Here is a 26,253-nt window from a genome sequence, read left to right as displayed (position 1 = left end):
TCTATGAGCCCCCCCCCCCCCCCCACATACAATAAAAACAGTGTCTTCTTTGGAATTTTATGTATTTAAATACACACTATAATGTTAGCTTTAATCATTTCCATTGAAGATTATCCGTTTTGGCTATCTAAAATGAGCATTCCAAAATATATCAGTTACCGTTAGTTACAGCTCCCTGCTGTACAAACTGAGACTAGCATTAGCAGAGCAAGTGTTTGCCATTCCTGGGTCAAAAAATGATGATGATGTCAAAAAAGCAAAACATTAGGCTAAAAATTGTAGACGAGAAGCCAATGGTTGTTAAGCATTCAGTTAAAATAATCTAATCTGCTAATGGCCACTCTTTGTAAAGTTGTCATGTATTTGAAAGTTCATCATAACTTTGAGAAAGCATCGTCAGAAAGGCTTTTACTTAACAACAGAATAATGGGAATACAGATGGTGTATTTTTAGTCAACTAAGTAGTTATAATTTGGAAGTCTATACAATAAGACTTAGCTTTGCAGTTAAATAAAACATTATCTCAGCACAACAGTAGGTTGAGGTTGGGGACTTTTAGTAATCACTGTTTTCCCCCTTTAATCTCACTTGCTGCCAAAAGTGGGTCAAGTTCAAAACATCTGCTCTCATTGAAGGTTGTGTTTTTACTCCTGTTGGGAATCTGAATAAATTCTATTTGATTTTATCAAGTCATGCGTCTCTGTAGTTCAGAAACACACTCTTCTAAACCCTGGAGAGTACTGGGCCTGGTTTTAGATGAGGCTGCATGCAGTTTCAGCGTGGTACTACGTACAACAACATGTTTGTGTAAAGAGTCAGAATTTTCTAAAATGGGGTATTAAAAGGGAATTATTTAGTTGCTTAACCGAAATACTCTCCTTTCTTGTACATGTTCAATGTTTATTTCAGAGGAGCAGCACTTTGGGAACCAAGTTTCTGAGTGAAATAATTCATAAAGGGAGAAATCATTAACAGGAATACATGAGGTTTACAAAATGTCATGAATTCAGACTGCATAGAAGTAAATGTATCCCTGAATTTAATGTAATTCCTTTCTATTTTAGTCATTGTAATTTATTAAATCCCTATTTCCTCAGACAAAAGCAACATCACACGCTCCAACCGAGGCGAGGCGGGAAGGATCTTCAAGAGTTCACCTCCACCAATACCCAAAGCCATCTCCTTGGACCGGACAGAAGTCTTCGCTACAGTCCTATTCACAGAGTTCCTCAAAGAACTGGCGGCCATTGCACAAGAGCACTCCATCTTATCGTACATTCCTATGGAAGAGTGATCACGTCTCAGTAGACTCTCCAAACACTTGTTTTGTTCTTTTCAGACACTACTTGATGAAGAAACCTCTTAGATCAAGTAATTTATACAGCTACTTTTGAAAAAAAAAAAAGACATTTGTAAGTGACATATTTATTTCCTAAGCAAGGATAATCAGTTTCATGTGCTTTCAGATTACTCTTATGAGTTTTGTAAAGGAGTTTGGCAGCCAAGGAGGAGGTCAAAACTTTCAGCTGGAAAGGTTATTTTTACCTGTTTTCTGAAGCATACACCAGCCTATAATGTTCACAAGAGCAAACTCAAGGTCCACCAGCCAAAGACTGTTGACATTTTTGACCTAAAAAACTTCAACCTAAGGTTTCTGGCTACCCTGAATGTTTTCTACAACCAACTCCAACCTTACCAAAACCCACTGCCCTGTTTGGTTCTCTTCAGTACTCAGGTGGCTTTCCTGGAGAGTTGATGTCTCTCTGCCATTGGATAGCAAACCACAAGTGAGCGCCTTGCAGCATCAAAATGTAATACGAAGATAGCTGGGAAAGCAGTGTTTCTTCTTATGCAACTGTTACATTACTTATTTTTATGGGCTAAACATGTTCACTTTTGTCAATGATAAAGTGGAACATTTGTTTTGGTGTTTCTCAGTTTAATCATGATGGTACCTCAGGAGTCCTTTTAATGCATGTTCTGTTCTCTCAGTTCTTAAACAGCTTTTGGGTAAAAGCAATTTTCCCACAATGCACTAGTTTCTCATCAGTGAGCTCAACGTGTCCTCCACATCAGAGCACCTTAACACAAATTATTCATGTTATATTTAATATGCCTTATTTTAGTGATGCCCTGTAGTGTACATATTGTAAGAACACTATGCAAATCAATGTTTATGGTGTAACTAAGTTTGAGTTATTGTCAGAATGGGAAGGGGTATTTAAGTTTTTTCTGAGAGTTTCTATTCTTTTTTTCAGTGAGGTAATAATAAATAAAGATAGTTGTTATGGTTCATCATCTTATATGTAGGGCTTGTGTAGGGTGTTGTTTTAGTCGTGATAAGTCTGAAATATCTTTTTGTAACTGTTACCGAGGGCAACCTGTGGGCTTTTTCTTTTATCATAGTCCAGTAGTTGCACATAGTTGTTTGTGTGATTGTTGACTCATACCAGAGAATGATTTAGGTAGAAAGCATGCCTCGACTGTCTCAATGAATGAATCAGGACAGAAATACTTTCAACATGGTGCCTGACTTATAATGTTAGCTCACAACATTGCCTGATTTATAATGGATATACACAGGAGTAGTACAGAATATCATAGCTATTTTAGCTGAAAATATATTTTTTTATTTTGAGCTTTCCTTTTTCAAAGTGTAAAGGAAAAGTCAGATAGGCAGAAACTGAATATGAACAATGTGATGTTTTGCTATTTTTTATCAGAGGAGGTTTTTTTCTATTAATTCAACTTTAAAAAAATTATAATTTACAAAATAATTGGAATATTACAATAAGGAAAAGTACATTTTTGGTAAGTTTTAATATCTTGTATTTGAAAAAGAAATGTCAAATGTTGATGTTGATTTATTTTTTGTCAGGAAAAGACCTGGAGATAATGGACTGGTTTAACTAATTCAAAAAAACAAATTATTAGCAGGGAAATAATTAGGAGGAGGAGGCTGTAAATGTACAGTTAAACTTCTTGTTTTTGAAAAATACAGTGTTCATTATGGACATCAAGTCCTGTGATAACTTCAGCTAATACGTTAGAAATTGTATCTAACATTCTTTATTTTGTTCCTTCTCAGATCCATCCAGTTTCTATGCAGGCAATCGATGATGTTAAATTGCATTTAACATAATGGTTAGGAAATGTTTATTTGTATCAATGAAGGCCATTGTCACTATTGTTGAATATGCCTTTCTATCTGGTAAAAAACTGTTCCAGAGCACTTTGACAGCTTTTTCATACAGTACTGCAGAACCATTCTGCATCCCTCAACCAGCACAGATTCAAACATACACAACAAGGTACAACAATGGTTGCTTGAGCAGCACTGTGGCCTGAAAACGGGTACTACAAACATACCAGTTTCTATCTCTGTAGGTTCTTCTTCCAAAGATTCATCCCCCTGGGACACCATTTCGCCTCAGTTTTCTATCTAAGATGTGATCAGTTTGCCGTTTGTTGCTGAAGCCTCTTGTAATAAAAACATATTCTCGTAAATGAAACTAGATGTACTACAGATTTGTAATTATTTCCATACTCTTAACTCGGAAGCTGAAACCTGCATGTTTTTCACCTTGCTAGATGTGGTTTGTTGCTGTTTGTCCTGTAAACTTGGACGTCCTCATTCAATGCGATTTCTTTCTGAACAGCGCTTCTCCCAGAGAGATTTTGCTTCAATCAATGTCTTGCTCTTTGGTGTACATGAGCTTAAATCTTAATGTCTTAATCTGCTACTCTGTCCTGTGATGTGCCCCAAGGATCTGTCTTGGGCCCTATTTTTTTCAAATGCTTCCCCCAAGTCTATGTAACGATTACATTTCGAAGAATGTCATACCACTGGTATGTTGATGACATTACATGTCTTTTAAGACTTCAGACACTGACAATAATTTGCACACTGTCTGACCGCCATGGATAAATGACAGCTTCCTTCAGATAAACACTGATAAAGCCGAGGTCCTTCTTATTGCATCCCGTAGCATTTCTTCCAGTGTTGGTAAGTGTATTGGATCCCTGTCTTCCTTGAAAGCAAATTTAAAAAAATTTTTGATCAGCATATTAAATCAGTGACCCATTCTTGTTTCCTTTCCTTAAGAAATAGCCAAACTGAAATATTTTGTCTTACAGGCTCAGTTAGAGATGATTATTCCTGCTTTTAAATTGTAATTCCCTTTTCACCTAGCTAAGTAAGTCCTCCCTTAACGGACTAGAATTGATTAAAAATGCTGCTTCAAAACTATTGACTGGGTCCAGCAGGTCAACTCACAGTACTCCAATATTATTTCCCCTACACTGGTTTTTGATCAATTTCAGAGTTCACTTTAAGATCCTTGTTTTGTTTATAAAGCCCTGCATGAGCAGGCACCTCGTTATAACCTGTTCTACCCTCTACCCCTATATATCCCCAGTAGATCCCTAAGGTCTTCTTATTGTCCCTTGGGTCCATCTGAAAACTGAAGGTGAGTGTGCCTTTGTATTTGTGGCTCTAACAATTTGAAACACTCTTCCATTGTGATTATGTTCGGCAGCATCCTTTGATGCGTTTAAAAGGAGCTTAAGACACCTTTTTAAATTGGCTTTTGACCATCTGATGTAATTTGTACAATTGTGTTGGGTTTATTATAATTTGTTGTTGTTATTATAATCATAATATTTCTTTATGAAGCAGTTTGTGACCCTCTTCTGTGAAAGGTGCTATACTAACTAAACTTTACTTACTGTGAGTGGGTGCTGAAAATATTGCCAATTACTAACTCTCAAAACAAGGCTTACTGGCAATTATAATTGGAAAATACTGAAAGATTAGGACATCAAACAATTAGCATAAAAATTGTGCAAAATATCTGAAACCAGAAAAAACCCTTGTCAATGCAACACCATGTAGTACAGGTGTAATGGCAGCCTTCAACCACCAGAGGGCGCTCATTGATTGCTCTGCTGCCTGAATGTCTAAATAGGAAACAGGGTTTGTGTTGCCTGTCTTGATAAGAGAGCATTATGTCAAATCAGCAATTTCCTCTTCTGGGATTTCCAGGCCTTATGAATGACCATAATAGCCAATAAGGCAGAGGACAATGGATTATAAATCTATATCTAAACGGCTATAATGAATCACAAGCAAGAAATCATTCTTGACTTCCATATTTTGTTTTTTTAAAGAATTAGAATGTATTTTTTTCCGCCTGACACATAAGGCCCTTCATACCTTATTTACATGTATTTACTGTTTCTGAATGACTTTTCTCCTCCCAAAAAAAGGTAGTGATACAAAACTGCCATTTGGTATTCATCTTAAAAGCTTTATTACTTTTCAAACACAAACATAAAGTTCTTTTTTCAGTACTTACAAAAAGGTCAACCTCTCAAAAGTACATCTTCAGCTTGACCATCAATAGTTTCCTCTTCACACAGAAGACCACTTACTTCAATATGACATGGACTTAAGTTATATAAAACGTTACTTTCACATAGTTAGTCTTTCATAAAGTTCACAAATGCCATAATTTGGCTCCCGCAGAACAGTCTAACCTTCATGAAGTCTTCTCCTGTAACATTTTTCTCACTATAACCGGGTCAGCTCGGCCTTTGGTCTCTTTCTGAACCAGTCCCATCAGCTTGTTCAGAACCTTCTTGTTTCCATTCCTGATGGCCTGAACCTACAGAAAGGCGCAGCAGACACAGTCAGACAAACCCGGCAAAACAAAACAAACAATGTACTTCCACATGAGAACTGTTATGTTAACCCTCACCTCATCAGGATGTGAGTTCACCACCTCCTGGCAGATACTTTGCAGCTGTGATGTGTCACTAACAAGACCTAAGTCCTGCTCATGGATGATCTGCGAGGCCGTCTTACCTGATGAAACCCACATCTCCTGAAACACCTGAGAAAACCAGGAAGTAAAACGTGAGAACTGAATGCACACAAGCCTTAGCTGGGCTGTTTGTTTTGAGTGATGGATAGAAGGGGATGATTGTATGGTCTGTGCAGCTGTCTGACCTGCTTGGCAACCGAAGAGGAGATGTGTCCTGTTTCCATGAGCTCCAGCAGCTCAGACAGGGCAGAGGGAGAGACGGGGCTGTAATCAGATGAAAAGGGAATTTAATTACACTTTAATAGATGTAATGAAGAATTACGGATATAAACGGAGGAGGGGAGGAGAGGAGAGGGAAGGAGTGGGAGTGTCAGGCTGCAATTTGAAAATTGCCTATGATATCTTTGTCTCTCTGTCGTCTTGTTTATTCTCCAGGCTACCAGAAGCACAGAATCAAAGAGTCTGTCAGAATATATTAAAAAGAGACAGTTTCATTCACTGTACTGCAGGGCAAACAGCCTGTCTCAGTTCAATCTTCACCAAACATGGCATAGTCATTCAGAGAAAGCACGTAGATGAAGAGTATCCATCTTTACAAACACAACTCAGTTTGTCCAGCTGTTAATGTGCCTAATAAAGGATTGATTCTCAACTAGGGGTAACTGAACCTGAGGGGGTATTTTTGCAGTTACCATGGGTAACAAGACAACTGAACTCAGACAAAGTTATGATTCTACTTATAAACTTATGAAGGGCACCTTTCCATACACACTCTCTTTATCATGAAAGATGGAAATCACAACACTCTTTCTCCGTACATTGTTTAATTTCCTGTTCCCAAAGGTTTAACTTTTGACATAGCTTGAAGTTATTAACTTAAATAATAATTACTGTTTGAACAACTTTCATTTTCTACATCTGGTAAAGTTTCAGTAAAAAAAAACAACGACCTAAAAGTCGTAATTATCTTCTTAAAGCTCCTGTGGGGATTGTCAGTTTGGTTGATTTTGGCGCCCCCCCCTTTGTGGACAAACAGATTCCATTAATATCTTGCTCATCTTATCCAGTAAATGTGTCAGTATTGCCTTTTTAACAGAAGAGGTTATCGTTCTGTTTTCAACAGACAAACAGGTCACTCATCGTAAATCTTTATTAAGGAAAACGTACAAACCGGCTGTTTTGGCAGCGTGTTGTTAAATGTCTCATCTGACACCTAAAATTAACCATTTAACATTAACAAATATGTTGTTGCTGATGGTTCCATTGCTTTTGTAGGTCATATAGAGACATTGGTATTAATTTCAGACTTTTTCATAACCAGCTTAAAACTCCTCGAGGGAGCTTTAAAGAAAAGTAATAAACGGTTTAAATGACCGACTAATATCTGGTTGTAGGGATGTTTGAAGCTAAAGATCACACGTTTCATGGTTAAGTTAGGTTAAAGTGGTAAAGTAAGCTTAAAGGTGTGAATGAAGATTATTTTCACAACATGTCAAGGGGTTTGACCTCTGACTTCTTGACCTATATACCTTTGAAGTTCTATTTTTTAAGTGATGCATTAGCTATGAGCATGAGAGGCAAAAAGAGGGTTAGACATGTAACACAGAAGAGACAAAGATTTGAACAAAAACACAAACATGCATCCTCCAGAAAACATTTCAATATCTTTGACTTAATACAATAAAAAATATACAAAATGACATTTCTGAGTCATTCTGTATCTCCTCTGCCTGCTGCTTTTGACAGTCCTGCCGACCACTTGTTGTTTTTCTTTAACTCTCCTCATTTCAACCAGAGCGACTGCAACATGCTGCATAAATAAACACAAGCCACTCTGTGGTTTACTCACACACACAAATAAATGTTTTCAACAGTCTGGGAATGAAAGATAAAGTAAAGCTCACAGCATGTGCGCTGACGTCAGTATACACTGGTTTCATCTTTATTTGCTCTAGAACGACTCACAGACAATTATTCCAAAAAACTAAAATTTTCTATAACAACAGTGTTGCTCTGAACTGAACAAAAATGGAAAATATTTGTTCAAATTTTCCCAATCTGAACGATCAACAATTTATAAGTTGCCGAGTTGGACTCTATAAGCTGAAGTTAAGTTTCTAAAGTTGTGATCTTTGTAGAGAGCTTAAGTTCAAGCTTCAGACACATTTGAGCAGCTCTTTTTATTAAGCTGCAGTCACTAATCAACTGAATTTTAAATAAAATTACTTTAAAGAATTGAGTTGAATAAGTCTCTGATATTTAACCTCACAGTGTGCGGTAAACAGAAACAGTTCGAGATAACTGAGTTATTTTTTCGTAGCCGTTGGCTGGATAAACATCTGAATACTTCTGAAGCTTGAGTGAGAAAGGTACCATGACAGCTCCCCCCCCATCACCCCTCAAATATATAAAAGGAAACTTTCATTCAATTTCATGAGTGTTTTTGAACATTTACAAAACACACCATGTTCCAGCTAACAGCGGAGAAAAATCAAAACAACACCTTCTTCTAAAAAATGATGATTCCACAAATGTAATTGGATTTGTCAAAAACAGGCTTTTACTCTGAAGGGCTGTCAGACTGTTGCAGAGGTTTTGTCTGAAAATAAGGAATTATAGGAAGACTTATGAACCCACACTTTATCGCTGTATAGCGTGTGAAGAGGTCATCTGTAGTTATTAATACAAAGAATCTAATAAGGCTTTGTGCTGATCAATCAAATGTGTAACATCCAAAGCTGTTCTTAGATATTTGATCTCATTCATGTGGATATGTCAGCATATTTTAGGGGGCTTTTTATGCCTCTTTTCTAGAAATAGGACAGAGCCAGATACTGAGCAGAGAGAGAGAGAGTGGGGAAAGGAGCCACAGGTCAGATTTGAACCCGGGCCGCCCGATGGAGGACCAAAACTTCTGTACGTGAGGCGTGAACCAACCACAAGGTCACCAGCATCCAATGTTGTCATATTTTAGCAAAGGTATTTAACTTGACAATATAAAATGTTATTATGATAATTTTTCCGTACAGGGAAAGGCTTGTATTTGTGGCTTAAGGCTCTGTGAAAACCTTTTCTGGTAACAAAAAGAACAGTTTAATTACCTTTTATAGATTTTACAGGCATCTCTTACTGAGCACCGGCTGTTGTTAATGGTTTCCAGGTTGTAAAAAGTAGGAACCCCAAAATTAAATCCATTTTTTTTTTTTTTAAACTGACATTTTGATGTTTGTTGCCCTGCGAGTTTTAATGTCACATCAGAAGATAGCAAACATTATTTTGTGTAACTTTGATAAATAAAACTCATTCAGACTCATTTTTAATTCAAATTGAAGCCAGTTTGGGTATACAACATAATACAAAATCTATAGAACTGACCACATTCATGAAAAGTCCAAGAAAACATCAATTCTTTTTAATCAATAATATTTCATCAACACTAGAAAAAAAGTGTGTACTTAGATCAGCTAGAACTAAAGTCACTCTAGCAGCAGCTGCATGAATGCTTCATTCAAAGGAAGGGGAGTGAGGTAGAGAAGTTGACTTGATGTACTACGTTACAGAAAAACATTATGAGTTGCAGAGGAGAAATGATCCTAGCTGCAGTATGGAACGTGATAACATAACATTCAACGAGACAAAAATGTTTGTTAAAACCACGATTTATTAATCACTTTATTGAAAGCTCTTGTTAGCAAATCCCCTGCAGCAGTTCATGTTTATGCCATGCCATAATATCCCCTTCTTTTGGCCGCTGAGTCAATTTCATCAGCCTGACTCCAACTTCACTGAAGCCTGCGTGCCAATGATGCACGCTGCCAGCACTCCCTCCACTTCCCCGTACTCCTCCATATGTTCTAAGGTTTCTGTGCTTCTTATTTGACTATGATTTAATGTTCATGCATGTGTTTATCAGGTTGGTCTAAGATCTCCCCGAGGAAATCGTCTTGCCGTTGGGATTGTTTTTTGAAAAGCTGCAAGCTAAATCTAAAAAACAGCAAAGCTTTGCAAGCCAATCTCTGTACAACCAACCATCTGCTCTAAATGGTTAAATCCCTGAGGTGAGTGTCTCAGACTTGAGCTTGGCAAATAAAGATAAAAAACTATAGAGCTTCACTTTTTATGAAAGTTTTGTTATACTGTTTTACAGACAGTGAAGAGGTAATGAGGACATGAGGGGGAGAGAGATGAAGAGGACGGTACCTGGCCAGAAGTTGGGTGTTGTTGCTCATGGTCAGCACCTTTAATCAAGCTGCAACAGGGCTGAAGATGTAGCCAACATGCTAAAACTGCCAAGAGCTCAACTTCAGGCTCAAAAAGTTAATTAAACAGCCTGCTCCAAAAACAAAACAGTTTAGACCTCTTTTGCATGTATCCTTTCATGACAACTGTACATACAGAGATGCAACTTTTTTTTTAATAACCCACTTATCTAAATTGTATTTTGGGTTACATTAATGTATAATTAAAGGGAATGCTGCAGTCACAGATGATAGCTGTGTAAGTGTTCTCTCAATTAATAACATTTCATTTGTGTATTTAGAGATAGGACAGTGGATAGAGTCAGAAATTGGGGAGAGAGAGAGAGAGAGTGGGGAATGACATGCGGGAAAGGAGCCACAGGTGAATTTGAACCCGGGCTGCCCGCTTCAAGGACTATAGCCTCGGTACATGTGGTGCACGCACTCTTTAACCCCTTAGCAGTTAAGGCAAAATAGAAGCCCTGAACTTAAATACTTAAATTGGGCTGAAAACCTTTTCACTATTTGACCCAAAAAAAAAAAAAAAAAAAATGACCTTCCAATAAAGCCTTCTCCCCATGGGTGACTTTTCCTCCACCTGCCACAACTGAAACCACATTTCAGAAAAAGCATTCAAAGGAACAAAGAAAGCAAAGCTCAGAGCAGTCATGTGCCGGGGCTCAAGACCTGAGCCTTTGCAGCAGAATGGTGCTGCACTCTGGGGCTGTGGTGGCATTATGTGAACGAAAAATAATAAATATCTGAAAAAATATCTGTGTGTCTCACCTCTGGTTCACGCTCATGTCTTTTTGTTTGAGGTGACTCAACAGCTCATTTGTCACCCAGCCAATAACCTTCCTCGGCTCCTTGTTGGTTGCCTTCAGCACCGCCTCAAAGTACTCCACCAACCCGTCCTCATTCTGCAACAAAAAACACTTTAAATAAACTTATGATTGCTCTGCTTATATATTATCTAATTAAGATAATGTCAGCCCAGCAGAGTCCAGCAGTACACAGCTGCCTGCTGAACCGCTCCCAAGTCCTGTTTGGACTGGATCAGATGGCAATTAAAAGAGAAAGATGCAGGAAACAGACTTTATAGAGGAAATACACTTTTCTCTCTGTCTGCTTTTTGCTTCCACCCACTTAAACTCACCACCAGAGTGAAGCTGTGCTCGGGCAGGATGCCGTACGTCTCCACCAGCCTGTCTCTTTTGACGCTGGGTAGCTCTGGCAGTCGTTCTCTTATCTTCTGCACCACTACCGCCTGGCTCGCATCAACGCCAGTGGGCAGCGATGCGTTATCCTCGTACACAATCAGAGGGGGCAGGTTGGGCTCAGGCATAAACCTGAAAAAAAGGAAGGTGAGGGGGGGTTTATCAGCAGTGCAGGTAAGGTTAGGTTGGCTTTTGTCTGGTACCAATAGTCCTCTATAATTTAATCATTTGAATTTATCAACCTTAATCAATTTCCCTCCTTAAAATCAAATACACACACACAAACACACTAACGGAGGTCCAGAGCTCGAGTGGCATCTCTTTATTTTTCACCATCTCGTCGCCACTCATAGGCTCTTCTTTTAAGGAAGGACACAATCTCCTTCTCATGTCTGAATTTCACGTCAAAGACACCGGACTTTCCTTGACAACATAAGCACAGATAATTCCTCAGAGCCTCAATCCCACACTCACCTGTAGTCCTGAAGACCCTCTTTGTCCCTCATAGGAATGGTCTCCCTGGGCACAAATATGTTAAAATCATGAGAAGAGATCAAGATTCTGATTTAAAAGCAATCGTGTGAAATCTTTCAAAAACTAAAAAAAAACATGCAAGGAGGAAAAGAGAACAACAAAAATCCCACAGCACTTTCTTTTCAAAAACTCTGAATGGATTTATTTTCATTGCTATTTAGACCTTAAAATTCCCTTCAATGTGCATGACATCAAGCCTTCATTGGGAAGTCAAAAATCCTTTTTTAGACTTCCTGAGGAAGGCTTCAATCCAAAGAGCATTTATACCCATCAGAAGTCCAGGAGGCGCTCCTTCCTGTGTTTCTTGATTTCCACATTTAAGAAGCATTTATCTGGAGGAACTGCAGTTAAATACGTACACATATGTGATTAACACAGGTAATCAATATCTTGATCAACGGAACATCAATTAGCAACATAATAAGTTCCGAGTGTAGACAATTTTCATGCAAAATACCAAGGGTGAGTGTTTTCTGCAATAGTAAATTTAAATTTCTTCGGTTATAGGACCGTTGGCAAAACAAAACAGACTTTTTAATTTGTCAACGAACATATGACAAATTGCAATGGGCATATTATGATGTTTTTGGAGATGTGAAAATAATCAGCAGATCAACCAATACAGAAGAGGCCCACTAGTTGCTGTTCATCTGTTGCATTACAGCTGATCACAAATGAATTCATCACGTTGGAAACAAAAACAGATTGGTAGCTACCTTCACTGGGATGGGAACAGACTTTTTAAATGGGATGGAAAAGAAAAAGCCAATCATATGCTTCAGGGTCTTTTCTCGGACATGCGAGTCCTCATGGGAAGGAGGCAAAGCACAAGAGGATGTTTACGGCCTCAGCTGTGTGCGAGCCGCCTCAGCTTGCGAGCTCATAAAGCCTGTGAGTAACACACCGCTCACAGATAACACAGGCTGACAGCAGCATCCAAATGGCTCTATTCATCATGATTACTATGATGGTTCCTCCTCAGCAAAGCGCGGGACTAATGAAGCAGGCAGAGATCCCAAGCAGAGCAGGTTGTTGTAACTGAAGCCTGGCATCATGTGGCCTAGGCTCTGTCATCCTCTTACCCTGATTTGGAGTCATACGCCCTGGTCTCATTTTGCACCGTCCCCCCTCGCTGCACGACATCGATCTGTCTCTTGATTTCGTAGTCTGGTGATGGAAAAGACAAAATGAACACAAATACAGACGCTTTATTCAATACCTGCAATGCGCACAGATATAATTTTGTTTGTTAAATGCCAAACATCTGCTGTGATTCACTGGCAGTCCTCAGGTCTCTGACTACTGCCACATTATAACTGTGATAAACGATGTGTTTCTGCACGACTTTTAAATACCAATTCAGCAGCAGTAAATGTGTTACAACTTTATTGAGAAATAATTCAAGCACAGTGCCACTATATGTCAAGGGGTGCTTGAAAACCTGCATGTGAAATCCTGAGGTTTCCTGCTGGCTGAGGCTCTTAATCCGCGTTCTAAGTGAAGCTCAATCAACAGTCAGTGAAAGCTGAGTCGACATAAAATCTATGATTTTTTTAAGTGAGTAGCTGCGAGAAGCCAATTGAGCCCCACCTGCTGCTTTAATGCAGCTACAATGTTCCTGACTGGTTGTCAGTCTTTAACTGATGCTTCACAAGTTTTTGACAACAACTGTCATTATGCTTTCTTTCTTTTCAATAGAACACAAATTATAGCTTAAAGCTTAAAAGCGAGACCAATTTCAGTTTTTGTTGCACTTGGCAGAAAGAATACTGAAGAAGTGTGTGGATGAATGTGTTTATTTCGTTCTCTTTTTAAATGTTTAGTCGTTAGCAGTGTTGTTGTCAAGACCACTCTAACTGAGACCAGAGTGCTCCGAGTACGAGACAAGACGAAGACATTTAGGGATCTAGACAGAGTCAAGCCCAAGACCAAGAGACAATAAATATCAATGAAAAATCATCATCATGTTTGCAGTGGCTGTGTCACTCACTGAGACCATACCACCAGAATATTTGCAGCCGTAACCGGGGAATAAAAATCAAATTATGAATTCATTGAAGTTAGTTGTTCTTTTAGAAAGAAGTGTTGTCCTTCTTATCACAGTAATGAAGTTAAAATGGCCTAGTCTTGATTTAAAATCCGGAGTCCGCCCTGTCCGACACCGAGTAAAAATGCTTTGGATTCCGAGACGAGACCTTCAAGAGGTTGTCTTGAGACCAAGACCGATTTCGAGTACTACAACACTAGTCATTGGAACAACTACTTAGATCTTTAAATGACAAAAGGTAGCTAAATATCTCCTTGAGATTCATTACAAGTAAAAGTTTTGTATTGAAATTATAATTACTAAATAGTTTTTTTTCCAAAAGCCCATACAAACATTATATTTGACTATTTTCTTAAAGTATTTAAGTAAAAGTACTGGTAAAGCATTAATAGGTTAAATACAGTATATAACAGTGTTATAATAATAAAGATTATGATTATTGTTTTTGCATGACAGACTGTTGTAGACTGTCAAGGTGGAGCTCATTAAAAACATTTTCTTCTCCTGCTGATAAGTTCAGTCTCTCACAGTGATTCATATTTTAATAGCTAATCATATTTTCTGTATTTGAAATCATCAGTGAAATCTCAAAAATAACAAGTGGGATTCAATCTTTAAAATCTGACTCTCAATAATAAAGCAATAAGAACATCGGTATGTCCCAAGATGTCAATTTTTCTGTTCGTAAATTACCTCAGTAAATGAACCTACCTAGCTGTATTTTACCACAGAAAATCTCTTGTTCATACATTCTTCCAGACTTGTAGCACTTCAGATTGAACAGTGTTCAAGCTACCCTCCCGCTATCCGTCTGTTAACCTAATATCATATGGTGCTTACCTATAGCTCTGGCCAGGTACCGGACACTGTTGATGTTCTTCACCTCGGCTCTGATCCCCAGAGGCTCGCCTGGTTTGTGGACGGACACGTTGGCATCTATTCTCAGCTGTCCCTCTGTGGGGGAAGGTAAGACGATTTCTGAATTGAAAATAAGCTTGGGGTGGTACAGGTATAGCAGCTCAGTCCAGGTTAAAAAAAAGAAAAGGACGGCAGAGAGATAGAGACAGTGAGTGATATCCATACCTGACATGTTGCCTTGACAGGTGCCCAGAGCCTGCAGGATGAGCTGAAGCTCTCTGACAGCTGCAGCAGCCTCCTCTCCACAGCTCATGTCTGGCTCCATCACCAGCTCCATTAGGCCTACACCTGACGCATGTGAAGACATCTGTGTTTAACATCTCTGAGGTATATACTCGACAGAGTTATGTCGCAAACCTCAAGAGAATTTATACATTTAAATCTAAAGACACCGCTTCCCTGCCAGTATTTAAATAGAAAGCTGGTTTGAATCAATTCCTTTTATATTTATGAACAAGATTCCACAGATTAAAACATTTTTATAGAGTCTGTTGAAACTTCTCCTCTTGCTATTGTCTCTGGCACTCATCCATTCGTTAAAGATAGAGATTAAACTAAAACATTGGTTATAGATTTACTGTATTTAAAGAATGCTCAAACAGTAGTAATTCATTTATTAAGGACTATTATATGCTGCACAGATTGTCTGATGTTAAACCAGTGCAAAATATCCGTCTCATTTATGTTACAGAGGAATAAGCCTCATGCATACCATTCTTTCTGTATTTTTGTTCATTGATTTAACCATTACAAAAATAAGGAATATTCATGGACTTAAATCTTAGGGCACAGCCTGATCCTCTCCAACATTACCTGCTCTGTTCAGGTCTATAAGTGTCTGGCTGCGGAGCTCATCGTGGAGACTCTTGCCGCTGTCCTGCTCCAGCTGGATCTGTATGATGTTCACAGTTTTTCTGATCATCTGGCTCCTCTTTTTCCCTCCGAGGAGGCTGTAAGTCAGCGTGCCGTCTCTTGCAATGGGCTGCCGCTGCTGAGTGATCTGGTACCCAGCCTGAAATCACACAAAAAAAAAAGAAAAGAAAAAGAAACATCAGCTTGATATGAGGGAATTCTGTGCTGTAAGACTCTATGCAGCAGGGTGGAGCAGTAATTGGGGATATCATGCTGCACTGGTATGCAAATTAAAAAAACTACTACTACTACTGCTACTATAGAAATCAAGAAGAAATATACAATGGCATTTTTTAAGCTTTTGAAAAATCTGTTGAGAGCTGATAAACATCTGGTTTATTTTGTTTAAGACCGCTAGGTAATATTGCCTGAAACCAACATGTTGACACAGAGTGCAGATTATGTTGGCCTTCAATATGTATATTTTATTCTAATTAAATTGATTATTACTGTTAATGTTTATTTGAATGAATGGGCATATTTTAGAGTCGTCTGGTAGTTTTTAGATGCCATTGCATGCTATAGTACAAGTAGTAGTTTTAAGGTACATAATACTAGGGATTCGGGTCGTTAAGTGTCTTTGTCAATTCATTCAGCACTTTTAGTAAGCGGGGCTAAATGATCCCTCATGTTATGTCAACAGAAAGAACTTCACCAAAATATGCAGGATAACGATGTTACTTTCTGGAGTCTAACATTTAAATTCTATTTCGGTGACATACCAGTGATGAATATGCTGCAGTCAGTGCCATGAGTCTATGTGTAAAAGGTCAGAGAGGCAGCATCAATTAAGCCCGGTGCTTCCTGATTGGCTGCGCCGTCATTACAATGCAGAAGCAGGAGTGCTGCTGCTGCTGCTGCTGCCATTTCACTCAAGGTTTTCTCCTCGCTTAAACCATGGGAATAAATATTTCACTTGCTGCTCAGTTTTCTTTTTTTCCCTTTCTAAAAGAATCTGCTGCCCTGAGTATTAATTCAACACGTTACTATGGCAACCACACCACAAGAACCACACATTCATCATACTTATGCTAAAGAGAGTGTGGGAGAAAGGGAGTCGCTGGCTTTCTATCTCAATGTGTCTGATGTACACAATCAAGATTCCCTCCTTTAAAAGCAGACATAACAGACTATTGGGGATTTTTTTTCTTCTTTTTTTTCCCTGTTCTTTATGGTGGATGTCATCTTTAAATCTGCCGGATTTTGTTAGAACTGTTGCAGCTTTTTGAAAAATCCCCAGATTCTTACTTACTGCTTCCATCTTTTCCTGAGCTTTGTCTCAGCGGTTGTCAATATTGCCTCTGCTGCTGCCTGAAGCTGTGATACTGTACATCAGGGAGCATGTGTATAAGGGAAGATTACTTGCATTTCCTGCTTAATAAATCAATTCTGGTTGCTACATTACACAGGGGGAGGCAAGTGTGATGTTAATAAGGTCTTGGTAGCCACATTAAGTTCCCTGATTACACCCTTAAAGCAGATTGAGCAGCCCTAATGAGCAGTCATATCCAAAGTTACTGATGCATGCCTGCTCATATACTGTACCTACAGGATAGAACACAAACACACACACTCATAAACTTGTTTCCATTTTGTGTGAGCTGCTGAGTCATTTTTCGGAATATTTTCAAAGTCTCTAAACAAACCAGCCTCCGTTGGTCACCTCATTACTTGCTTCCGCACGTAGATCTTCTTCTCAGCTTCCCACACAGGTCACAAAAACATCCATTCAAACTCTCATTAAAACACATGTCAGAGCTTCACAAGCCAAGGCCCCATGTGTTCATTTGTAGACTTAATATCTAAAGGAAATTGTAATGATTTGCTTTAGCTGGTTTGATAGTGTGGAGCTGTTGAGGCGTGTTATTAAAAGGCTGTTAAAACTCTGTATACAGTATGTGTCTCCATTGAAAGAAGGGCCGCTGTTTGGGCGGCGACATTAATCATTTAATGAGCAACCGCAGTGTTTTACAAAATGCAATCAGGGATTTCGAGCGGAGCATATCAATAATGTAGAACACAATTTACAAATGTATTTTTCAAGGGCGGGATCATTTCTGCCTCATTCCTGCATCAGGTTTGAATATCATGAGCATGGATTACACCCAAACTTTGGGTCAAGATTGTAAAAATAAAAGAATTACCATCATCTTTAAAGGCAACTCTGACATCAGCCTATCAAGCTACTAGTCAAAACAACACAGGGCTGATGACAGAAATACAAACTAAACGTGTATCAGCCATGCAACGGAAGTTAATTTGAAAAATCAGATACAGGTTCAGACTCAACCTGCTGTCAGGTGATGTTCAGAAATCTCTGAAAAAAAGTGTAATCCGCTATTATCCTCCCTGCTGTGTGTCAACTCCTCAGAATTATTCCGGAGGAGGTGATGCAATCTTGGGTAAACACACAATAGAGTGAGAGAAACTCTACAGTAATCTCTGCACTTCTGGAGGGGATTTTTTTTTTTTTTTTCTCCGCAATTCCAAGAGACATGGACCTCCTGGGGTGAGAAAATGTATCCCTACCATGGGGATTAAAGTATGTCAGGCTGCATCTTTGTGATAACCAGTAAGTCTGTGAATTAATAAACAACATGCAAAAAAAAAAAAAAACTTCATCTATCACGATCTGCAGAAAACTGTGTTGCTCCATCGGCTTTATCAATGACCTCTCACAATAAACTCACGTTGGCGGCAACATTAAAGGAGAAACTGAGCAAACAAATCAAAGGCAGACGGGATTTATATCAGTGCAATACAGTGATACAAACAGCGCCATAGAAACACTTGCTGAACTTATTTTCCTTGTATTACTTGCTAATACTTCATGAGAGCGCTCTCATTTGGACAGTTTCTACGAATACTACCAAAAGAAAAGTCAATCTCTCTCTCCAGTTCTTCACTCCACTGTTATCCACCTTATTACCTTGCCCCCAAAAGCTGTTTCCCCCAGAGTTTGAAAATTAACAATGCTTAATTCTCTAACATGTTTTTTTTTTGCCCATGAATTTTCTTGACTCATGAGAGGAGCTCTCCGGAGGAAAAAGTGGCTGCAGAGTTACAATGACATTTTCATTCTCCTTCTAAGCCTGAAAATGTCACTCATAATGGCAGTAAAATTACCCCGAGGCTCTGAGCAGTGGCAAAACCTGTCTTTGCAAGAAGCCCATTACAGAGAACAAAAGTGAACATCACTTTGGGAAGCCTGTTAAATGGAAATATCAGTATTCAACAGAACTTTTGTCGGAATAGCCAAGACCTCTTCCTTAACAGCCTGTTACGTGGCTCATCTTTCATATTGTTTCATACATACAGAAAGTACTAACCACTCAGTCCCATATCATGAGGACTGATATTTCATTCCCCAAACACCCTGTTTACAAACATGTCTGTTCTGATTCTTGAGTCTTAAACTAAAATTTCGAAACAGCAAAAAGAGGATTTTTAAAAGCTGGAATAAATCTTTCTTTGACACAAGAGCAAAGGGCTGCATGATCAATCGTAAAAAAGAAATCACGATTTCGATAGATGCTTATATATGCGTTTTAAATTTTTGTCTTTAAGGTTTATTTTGGGGCTTTTTATGCTTTTATTTAGATATAGGACAGTGGATAGAGTCAGAAATCGGGGAAAGAGAGAGCTGGAAACAACATGCCGAAAAGGAGCCACAGGTCGGATTTGAACCCATGCCGCCCGCATGGAGGACCACAGCCTCTGCACCCGCGATCTCATTTTTTAAATGATGGCGATTCACTTGCTCGTATTTCCCTATGCATTCAGAACAATTCACCTGTTCACTTATTTGCTTCCCAACTATCCCGGTTGCTTCATCAGTTACACTCACACAGCGTAAAGCAGAACACACATTTAATCCATGAATCAGGTCATAGACTAGCCTCTGATTCTGCCTTGTTTACTTTAAGTACTCTACAATAAGTAAGGAAAAGAGATGTACTTTCAGGAGACTTTCAGTTGAAGTCCAATTTTTTATTATACACTGGGTTACAAAGCTCTAGACAGCACATGTTTTCATTTGAGTGCAAGAAATGTTTTTGTGGGAAAACAAAAATAAAAACCAATCGAATAAATATGAACATAATTTAGTTAAACCCTGCTTCAAACTACAAAAAAGCAGCACCTACCCTGAGAAAGAGATTTAACTGAGGTCAATTAATGGCTGAAGATCTGAGTCATCTCATTAAAACATTTTCCACTATTTTAATTTCATATCATGGGAGACAGTTTATAATCAAATTGACCATGCACAGAACTGTTTAGAAAAACACAACCTGGAGTTTTTTATGACCTCGATAATTATCTAAAGTATGGGCAGAAAATAAATCTTAATCCAAGTAATCAGTCAAAGTACAGAGAAAGGAAATGGTCTGTGGATAATGTAAAAATAGAGGTGCAGTGGGGGAAATAAGCTGAGTGAGTGAAAACACATTGGTCATTTTCTTTAACAGCTTTCAGTGTTATTTGTCTGTATGTTCAGCAAAAAAGGTTTTTTTTTGCTGCTTCAGCTAGAGTAGCTCACAATTTCAATTAGAGCTTATGGCCGGGTGAGTTCACTGGTAGTTTTGGAATGTACAAGCTGGAGGAAGCTTCTATCAAAGCGAAAGCACTGAAGCAGCATGATGTGCAGGACAATAGTGTCTCTATACTGCAGTTTGTAAGATAAGGTAACCCCCCCCGCCCCCACTACTGCCTGCCCTGTCACTCCAACACCTATTCAACTCACAGAAAGTGAGAACAAGGACAGAAAAACTCACTGGGAGGTCGGCGTAGAAGTAGTGCTTTCTGTCAAAGACGGACTTCTTGTTAATGGTGCAGTTAAGAGCCAATCCTGTCATCACAGCTGCCTCGACACATCGCTTGTTCAGGACCTAGAGACACACAGGGAACATTACACGATGACCTGACAAGAAAGCAATCCCAAAGAAAACGGGTTAACTTTGTTGGAAGTAGGTTAGACAACACTTACGGGTAATGTGCCAGGTAAGGATGCATCAAAGAATGACACCAGGGAGTTTGGAGGTGCTGAGAAGCGAACCTGTGAGCCGGAGAATAGCTTGGTGTTGGAGTTAATCTGGGCATGGATTTCCAGGCCTACAACTCCCACCAGCTGCTGGGGAGCACTGAAGCAGAGAGGAGCAAGATAGGGCCAGAAAATCAGCGAGAAAAGTAGCAGTGTAGCATGGAAAAGGAAAATACTTGTTTCTCTCTGCCTGGCTACACACTCCAGATCTAAGCAGGCTATGAGTATGTGTGTTCAGTGTTCACACTTTTAAAGTGGCAAAGTAAGTCCACTGAAGAGAGTCAGTGTGAGTACTAAATACTTGCTCTATGTGGACACTGTTGTGTAAAGCAAAAAAGTTTAAAGAAGGAAATAAAAAACAGTTGCTTAGGATTAGAACAAATTGCAATGCTGGTGAGAAACCTCCAGAGCCATTCATTTTTTATAAACACATTTTTGTTTCTCTTTTTAAACAAACTACTGTCTTAGTTACTTTGTCATTTAATTACATAATTGTATCATTTACCATAATTATACATAGTGGATAAAACGTATTTTGGTTTGAAAAACCACTGGTTCAATTTAGACGTAAGGTTTAACTTGGAATGAACCCTTAAAGGACACAGTAACTCACATATTGTTTCAATGGGTACTGCAGTCCAAATTCAAAACATTGGCGATGCGCTCTCAGGTTGCCATGTCATGGACACGGAAGCTTCAGTGTTTAGCCAGCTCTGCATCCGTCTTGAAACCTTTCTGCATTCTTACCTATCTCCATTTTTCAAAAAGCATCTCAAGTATTTATCCTAATTTTATCCCGTTTCTTGTTAGGTCGGGTAGTTTCAGTAATATCTGAACTAGTTTGCTTGCCCTCTTCCATCACTGCAACATCTGTTGGTTTTCTGTCATAACTGATCTCATATCTGGCAAACCGAGGGACGTCCAAAACAGTGTGGGGGTGCCTTAAATCTTCCGTATTAGTCAAAACAAATACAGACCATTCTGGACCAGAAACTGGCTGCAGCATTGTTGTCAGAGAAGCCAGCACTTCAACATCAACTTTATTAAAAAGAAATTGTAACTCCATAAATCTTGTACATTAAATGTATGGTGCTGTCTATGGTGTCCTGCTTAGTGTGTGAAAACAGATATCTTCAGAGTCCATTATTGAGGCTGTTTGAGGGTTTGACACGAGAAAAATAATCTCAACAATGGCCTGATTAACCAAATTCTTGCTGTGTAACAATTTGACGTAGATGGACGTATATGCAATATATATATATTTTTTACAAGTTCGATTTTTTGGCCTTTTTGTCTTTGTTAGATATGAAAGCTGACGAGAGGCAGGAAATGTTGTGAGAAGAGAGCGGGTATGACATGTAGCAAAGGTCCAAGGTCGGAGTTGAAACCACGTCCGCTGCGATGAGGACTATAGCCTCTGTACATGGGGTTCAAATAATAATATTTACAAAATTAAAGCACTAGTCTTAAAACTAGATGGGACCTTTTTTTCAGAGCTAATTTAAGGGGTTCAATAAAAGTCATATTTTTTTATATATTGCTTTACAGATGCATCTCTTGTGCCCAGTAAAGTTACATTCAAACACGTTAAATATATAAACAATGGACAGATAATACATCTTTTTGGATGGTCCCTGGGGGACAGCTCAACAGAGAAGGGCTTGAGGACAACACATTTCCAACACAATGCTTTTAAACTTGAGGCTTGGAGTTTAAAGGACATAAAATGTATTATCTTGCAAGAATGGAGAGAATGAATATGTACATCAGATATGTGTGTTGGAGGTCTAAGTACTCATAAAAGGAGAGGATTGTAACTACTTGGGAAAAACAAACAAAAAGATGCTACAGTAATAAATGATAGAAAACCAAGTATTCAGTGTTTTTGGAACTTCATCTATATTTAGGACTAATATAGGCCACTCTATAGCACAATATCTATAATTCTAATGTCTTCACTGCTCATAAAATAATCTGTTGAATACCCAGTGAATAAGGTAATGGGGAAACAGGTGTGATTTGGATAACAGACTTCCACAGACGTGCTCAAAACGTGGCGAACCATAAAGACACTTCAGCTTTAATTCAGGGGGTTTTTAAGCTTGGCCAAACTCAACAATTTGACCAAAACATGATGTACTAGAGCTTACATAGCCTACAAGTTCGTATAGCAGTGGGACAGGTTTGGGCTATCACAAAACAAACAGCAGGTTCACATACCTTTCCGCTCTCCGCTGCGGCTGACTGTAGCATCTTGAGCTTGTTGTGCTAATTCCTCTAATTGCACACGAGGCTTTTGGATACAATGTTGATATTTGTTTATTGATATTATGTAGCAGCTCACTTGCTGCCACTGAGGGGGCAGCCATGTTGAAATGTTCTGATGGACATGGGAGTTGTAGTTTTTTTAAAGAAACATTTGATATCTACTTTAAGTCGCCCGGGTCTCCGAATAGAACTACAACTACCAATCTTACTGAGATCCCGGTTTCCGTCATAACCTGCATCATTTCCGTTCGGACGACTGGCGGGACTTCTCCACATGTTAGTTGTTGAGCAGATTGTTTACAGGCCGTGAGAGCTTTTTTGTACTGACATTGCTACTAAAACACACACACACACAACATGATGGCTACAAACGGAAATGGAGCTCCTGCAATAAACGGTGACGTGAAATCGGCGTCTTCAAACGGTATCAGCGACGCTTTTGCAATGAAGAAACACTGTGGGTCGGTCAATGGGGCCGCAGCCGAGGACTCGTGTCACTCCAAGCAGCAGGACGGAGAAGACAAGACGGCTGACCGGTTCACTTTCAGCGCCGAGCCCACGGTCGAGGACATCCGGCGAATGCAAGCGGAGTTTACGGACGAGCGGGACTGGAACCAGTTCCACCAGCCCCGCAACCTGCTGCTGGCCATGGTCGGAGAAGTGGGCGAGGTGTCGGAGCTCTTCCAGTGGCGTGGGGAGGTGGCGGAGGGCCTGCCGGACTGGACCGACTCGGAGCGGGAGCACCTGGCGCACGAGCTGAGCGACGTGTTGATCTACCTGGTGGAGCTCGCGGAGAAGTGTCGCGTGGATCTCCCGCAAGCTGTGCTACGTAAAATGGCCTTGAATCGATTGAAATATCCCGCCAGCAAGGTGCACGGATCGGCCAAAAAGTACACCGAATACGAGGACTGAGTGTGTGTGTGTGTGTGTGTGTGTGCGTGTGTGTGCGCGTGCGTGCGTGTGGAGGCAGGGATGTTAAAGAGAGACTCTGGTTGGACCTGCTGTTTACTGAACACTTAAGGTTCAAATGCCTTTTTCCTCGGTTGACTTGTTGCGTGACTATCTGAATGCTTTTAGTTTGGTGTGTTCCTTCTGATACATTTGCTAGCCCTAGACCAGGGTTGGGCAACTGGCGGCCCAGGGGCCACATGCGGCCCCCATCAACCCTCAATGTGGCCCTCCAGGTCAATTTTGACATAATTGGAAACATGAAGAAAAGATGACAAAATCTGCCATGAAATAGTGAAAACCAGAAGTATGTCCATGATAATATTTGATCACTGGTATGTGTTGAGTTATATTTGAGACATAATTGACTGTAATCGTTTTTGTATTCTACAATTTGGCCCCCTGGCAGTGAGAGTTAAATGAATGTGGCCCTCGCTGTGACCGAAGTTGCCCACCCCTGCCCTAGACAATATGTCGGCTTTTATTGAGGGTAACTTTTAAAATTGTACTTTTAGTCTGATCATTGATAATCCTGAGGGGAAACTGCACAATATGCTGCCCTGGTAGCCCACCTCCTCTGCCTTCGAGGGTATTTGCAAGAATATATTTTTCACATTTTAAAAAGTTTGAGCTTGATTACATTTTCAAAGCGTGGATAAGTGAGTTTGTTGGTTTGAAGCAAGATGATTAATGATCCACACCATCCCTTGGTGAAGTGGAAATATTCATTATTTTGTCATTTACCTTTTGTTCATTTGTCTTCATTCACCATTAGGTTTCGATAAACTTGTCCTCAATTTTGTTTACTGCTCACACATTTTTCCCAAAGTAAATGCTGCTTTGATTCTTCATGAGTGTCTTTTTTTTTTTTACTTTGTCAGCTGTTAAACTATGTTTGTGATGGGATCAGTAGTCTGAAGGTAAACCCAAGAACCTTCAAGGACTTCACACCTTTTCAGTAGTTAGATAAATGTTCTGCTAATACAATAGTCCTAAATAAAATCCCACTCTTACGACGGTAAAGACTTCCATTTATGGTTGACTCTTTTTTCAGACGTGTGTGTACTCAGTTTTGATTATTTGGAGACTGTAGTCCTTGGAAACAGATCGACATTCAAAAACATCTCCCACACTACAAATCAGTGGCCAGAGTTAAATGTAATAGTAGATCATAATTAACTGAATAACAATGAACTGCATTTCTGCTGTGTTTTTACTCAACGGCCTTGGACTGGAGTTATGACACTCATAACCCGCTTTCACAAACATACACACACACTTCATGAAATCATTTCTGGGATTCATTGTTTTGCTGAAGGACACATCTAAGAGCTGGGGATTGAACCATCTAACCTTGCAAATTTAGAGCCCTACCCATTCCACATCCCTAAACCCACAGAGAGTTGATGTAATAGTTTACTTAGAGCTCCTAACCCTCTTACTTAAATCAGCAGGGAGAGAGTGATGGCAAAGTAAGGAGGATTTTGAGCTGGCTCGCCCAAAAATGTCCCACTTGGAATTAAAATTTTGATAGATCTTTGAGCAAAGGCACTAAATTGCATAACAAATTGGTAAAACACATCTTTGTGTGTTTGTGCACAAGGATTAGAGAGTCCTTCAGTGTAACAGCGATTAAAACGTCGGTCTGATCTTTCATTTGATGCGTTGGGAGACACAAACATTGCCCTCAGCTTTACACTCTGGTATTCACTCAGAAGCGTGAGTCATCCACAGGCTGCGGAAGAGGACGGTCATGCATCACTAAAATGTTGCTCTGTGCGCAAGTGGAGCCTCACATGAAAGTAAACAGCTTTCACTTAAAAAGATATGACATGGCGTGCCACATTAAGGATGAGCAATTGTCCACTTTCTTGGTGTTTACCCAAAAAACAACGAAGTCTCTTCTGGCACTGTAATGTGTGAATACATCACTTTGATTTGAAGCTCTGTGTTGTATGAAAAACAAAGTAAGCTCTTCATGGAGTTGAATAAACCCCAAGAAAGTAGCCTGACAACATCTTTCATGATCATAAATCTTCAGCTCTGACATTACCCTCTACCCCCCCCAGGCAATACATGCTCTTAAGCAGAGAATGAAATCCTTTTAGAGTCATTCATAAAATAGCCAGCCAATCATTGCTTTGTGGTTTGAGTTTTGGAATGCATAGTCAAACAAATACAAAGCTATATAACATGAAATATAGAGAAAGTTTATAGGTGCTTTCTCAATATGTAGACCCGTTCTAGTGGAGTAGTAGCAACCTACAACTACACAGCAAATCAAAATCAAAAATCCTGCTTGCAT

The 26,253-nt window shown here is 39.4% G+C and overlaps 3 protein-coding genes across 4 annotated transcripts in view; 2 read left to right on the top strand and 1 right to left on the bottom strand.

Moving 5' to 3' along the window:
• The window catches only part of fhip1aa (FHF complex subunit HOOK interacting protein 1Aa), a 32,077-nt gene extending 28,565 nt beyond the window's left edge, over positions 1 to 3,512 (top strand). For both annotated transcript variants that reach the window (XM_020628905.3, XM_020628904.3), the window contains exon 13: positions 1,098 to 3,512. In XM_020628905.3, the coding sequence (XP_020484561.1) occupies positions 1,098 to 1,294 (197 nt within the window). In that variant the 3' untranslated portion in view covers positions 1,295 to 3,512. The remainder of the gene's footprint in view (positions 1 to 1,097) is intronic.
• A 1,776-nt stretch (positions 3,513 to 5,288) lies between these two features.
• Positions 5,289 to 23,242, bottom strand: gatb (glutamyl-tRNA(Gln) amidotransferase, subunit B). The gene is made up of 13 exons (XM_020628909.3): positions 22,953 to 23,242; positions 20,679 to 20,832; positions 20,467 to 20,580; positions 15,593 to 15,791; positions 14,945 to 15,067; positions 14,702 to 14,815; positions 12,897 to 12,981; positions 11,755 to 11,799; positions 11,220 to 11,412; positions 10,850 to 10,983; positions 6,011 to 6,089; positions 5,760 to 5,894; positions 5,289 to 5,666 (listed from the first exon to the last, which is right to left on the bottom strand). The coding sequence occupies exons 1-13, from the start codon at positions 23,099 to 23,101 to the stop codon at positions 5,541 to 5,543; spliced, it is 1,650 nt and encodes a 549-aa protein (XP_020484565.2). The 5' UTR covers positions 23,102 to 23,242; the 3' UTR covers positions 5,289 to 5,540.
• A 115-nt stretch (positions 23,243 to 23,357) lies between these two features.
• On the top strand, positions 23,358 to 24,797 carry dctpp1 (dCTP pyrophosphatase 1). Its single transcript, XM_020628911.3, has one exon. The coding sequence runs from the start codon at positions 23,358 to 23,360 to the stop codon at positions 23,910 to 23,912; it is 555 nt and encodes a 184-aa protein (XP_020484567.2). The 3' UTR covers positions 23,913 to 24,797.
• The last annotated feature ends 1,456 nt before the right edge of the window (positions 24,798 to 26,253 follow it).

This window comes from Labrus bergylta, chromosome 1, assembly GCF_963930695.1.
Source record: "Labrus bergylta chromosome 1, fLabBer1.1, whole genome shotgun sequence".
Taxonomy (NCBI): Eukaryota; Metazoa; Chordata; class Actinopteri; order Labriformes; family Labridae; genus Labrus; species Labrus bergylta.
This window is presented reverse-complemented; position numbering and strand designations above follow the sequence as displayed.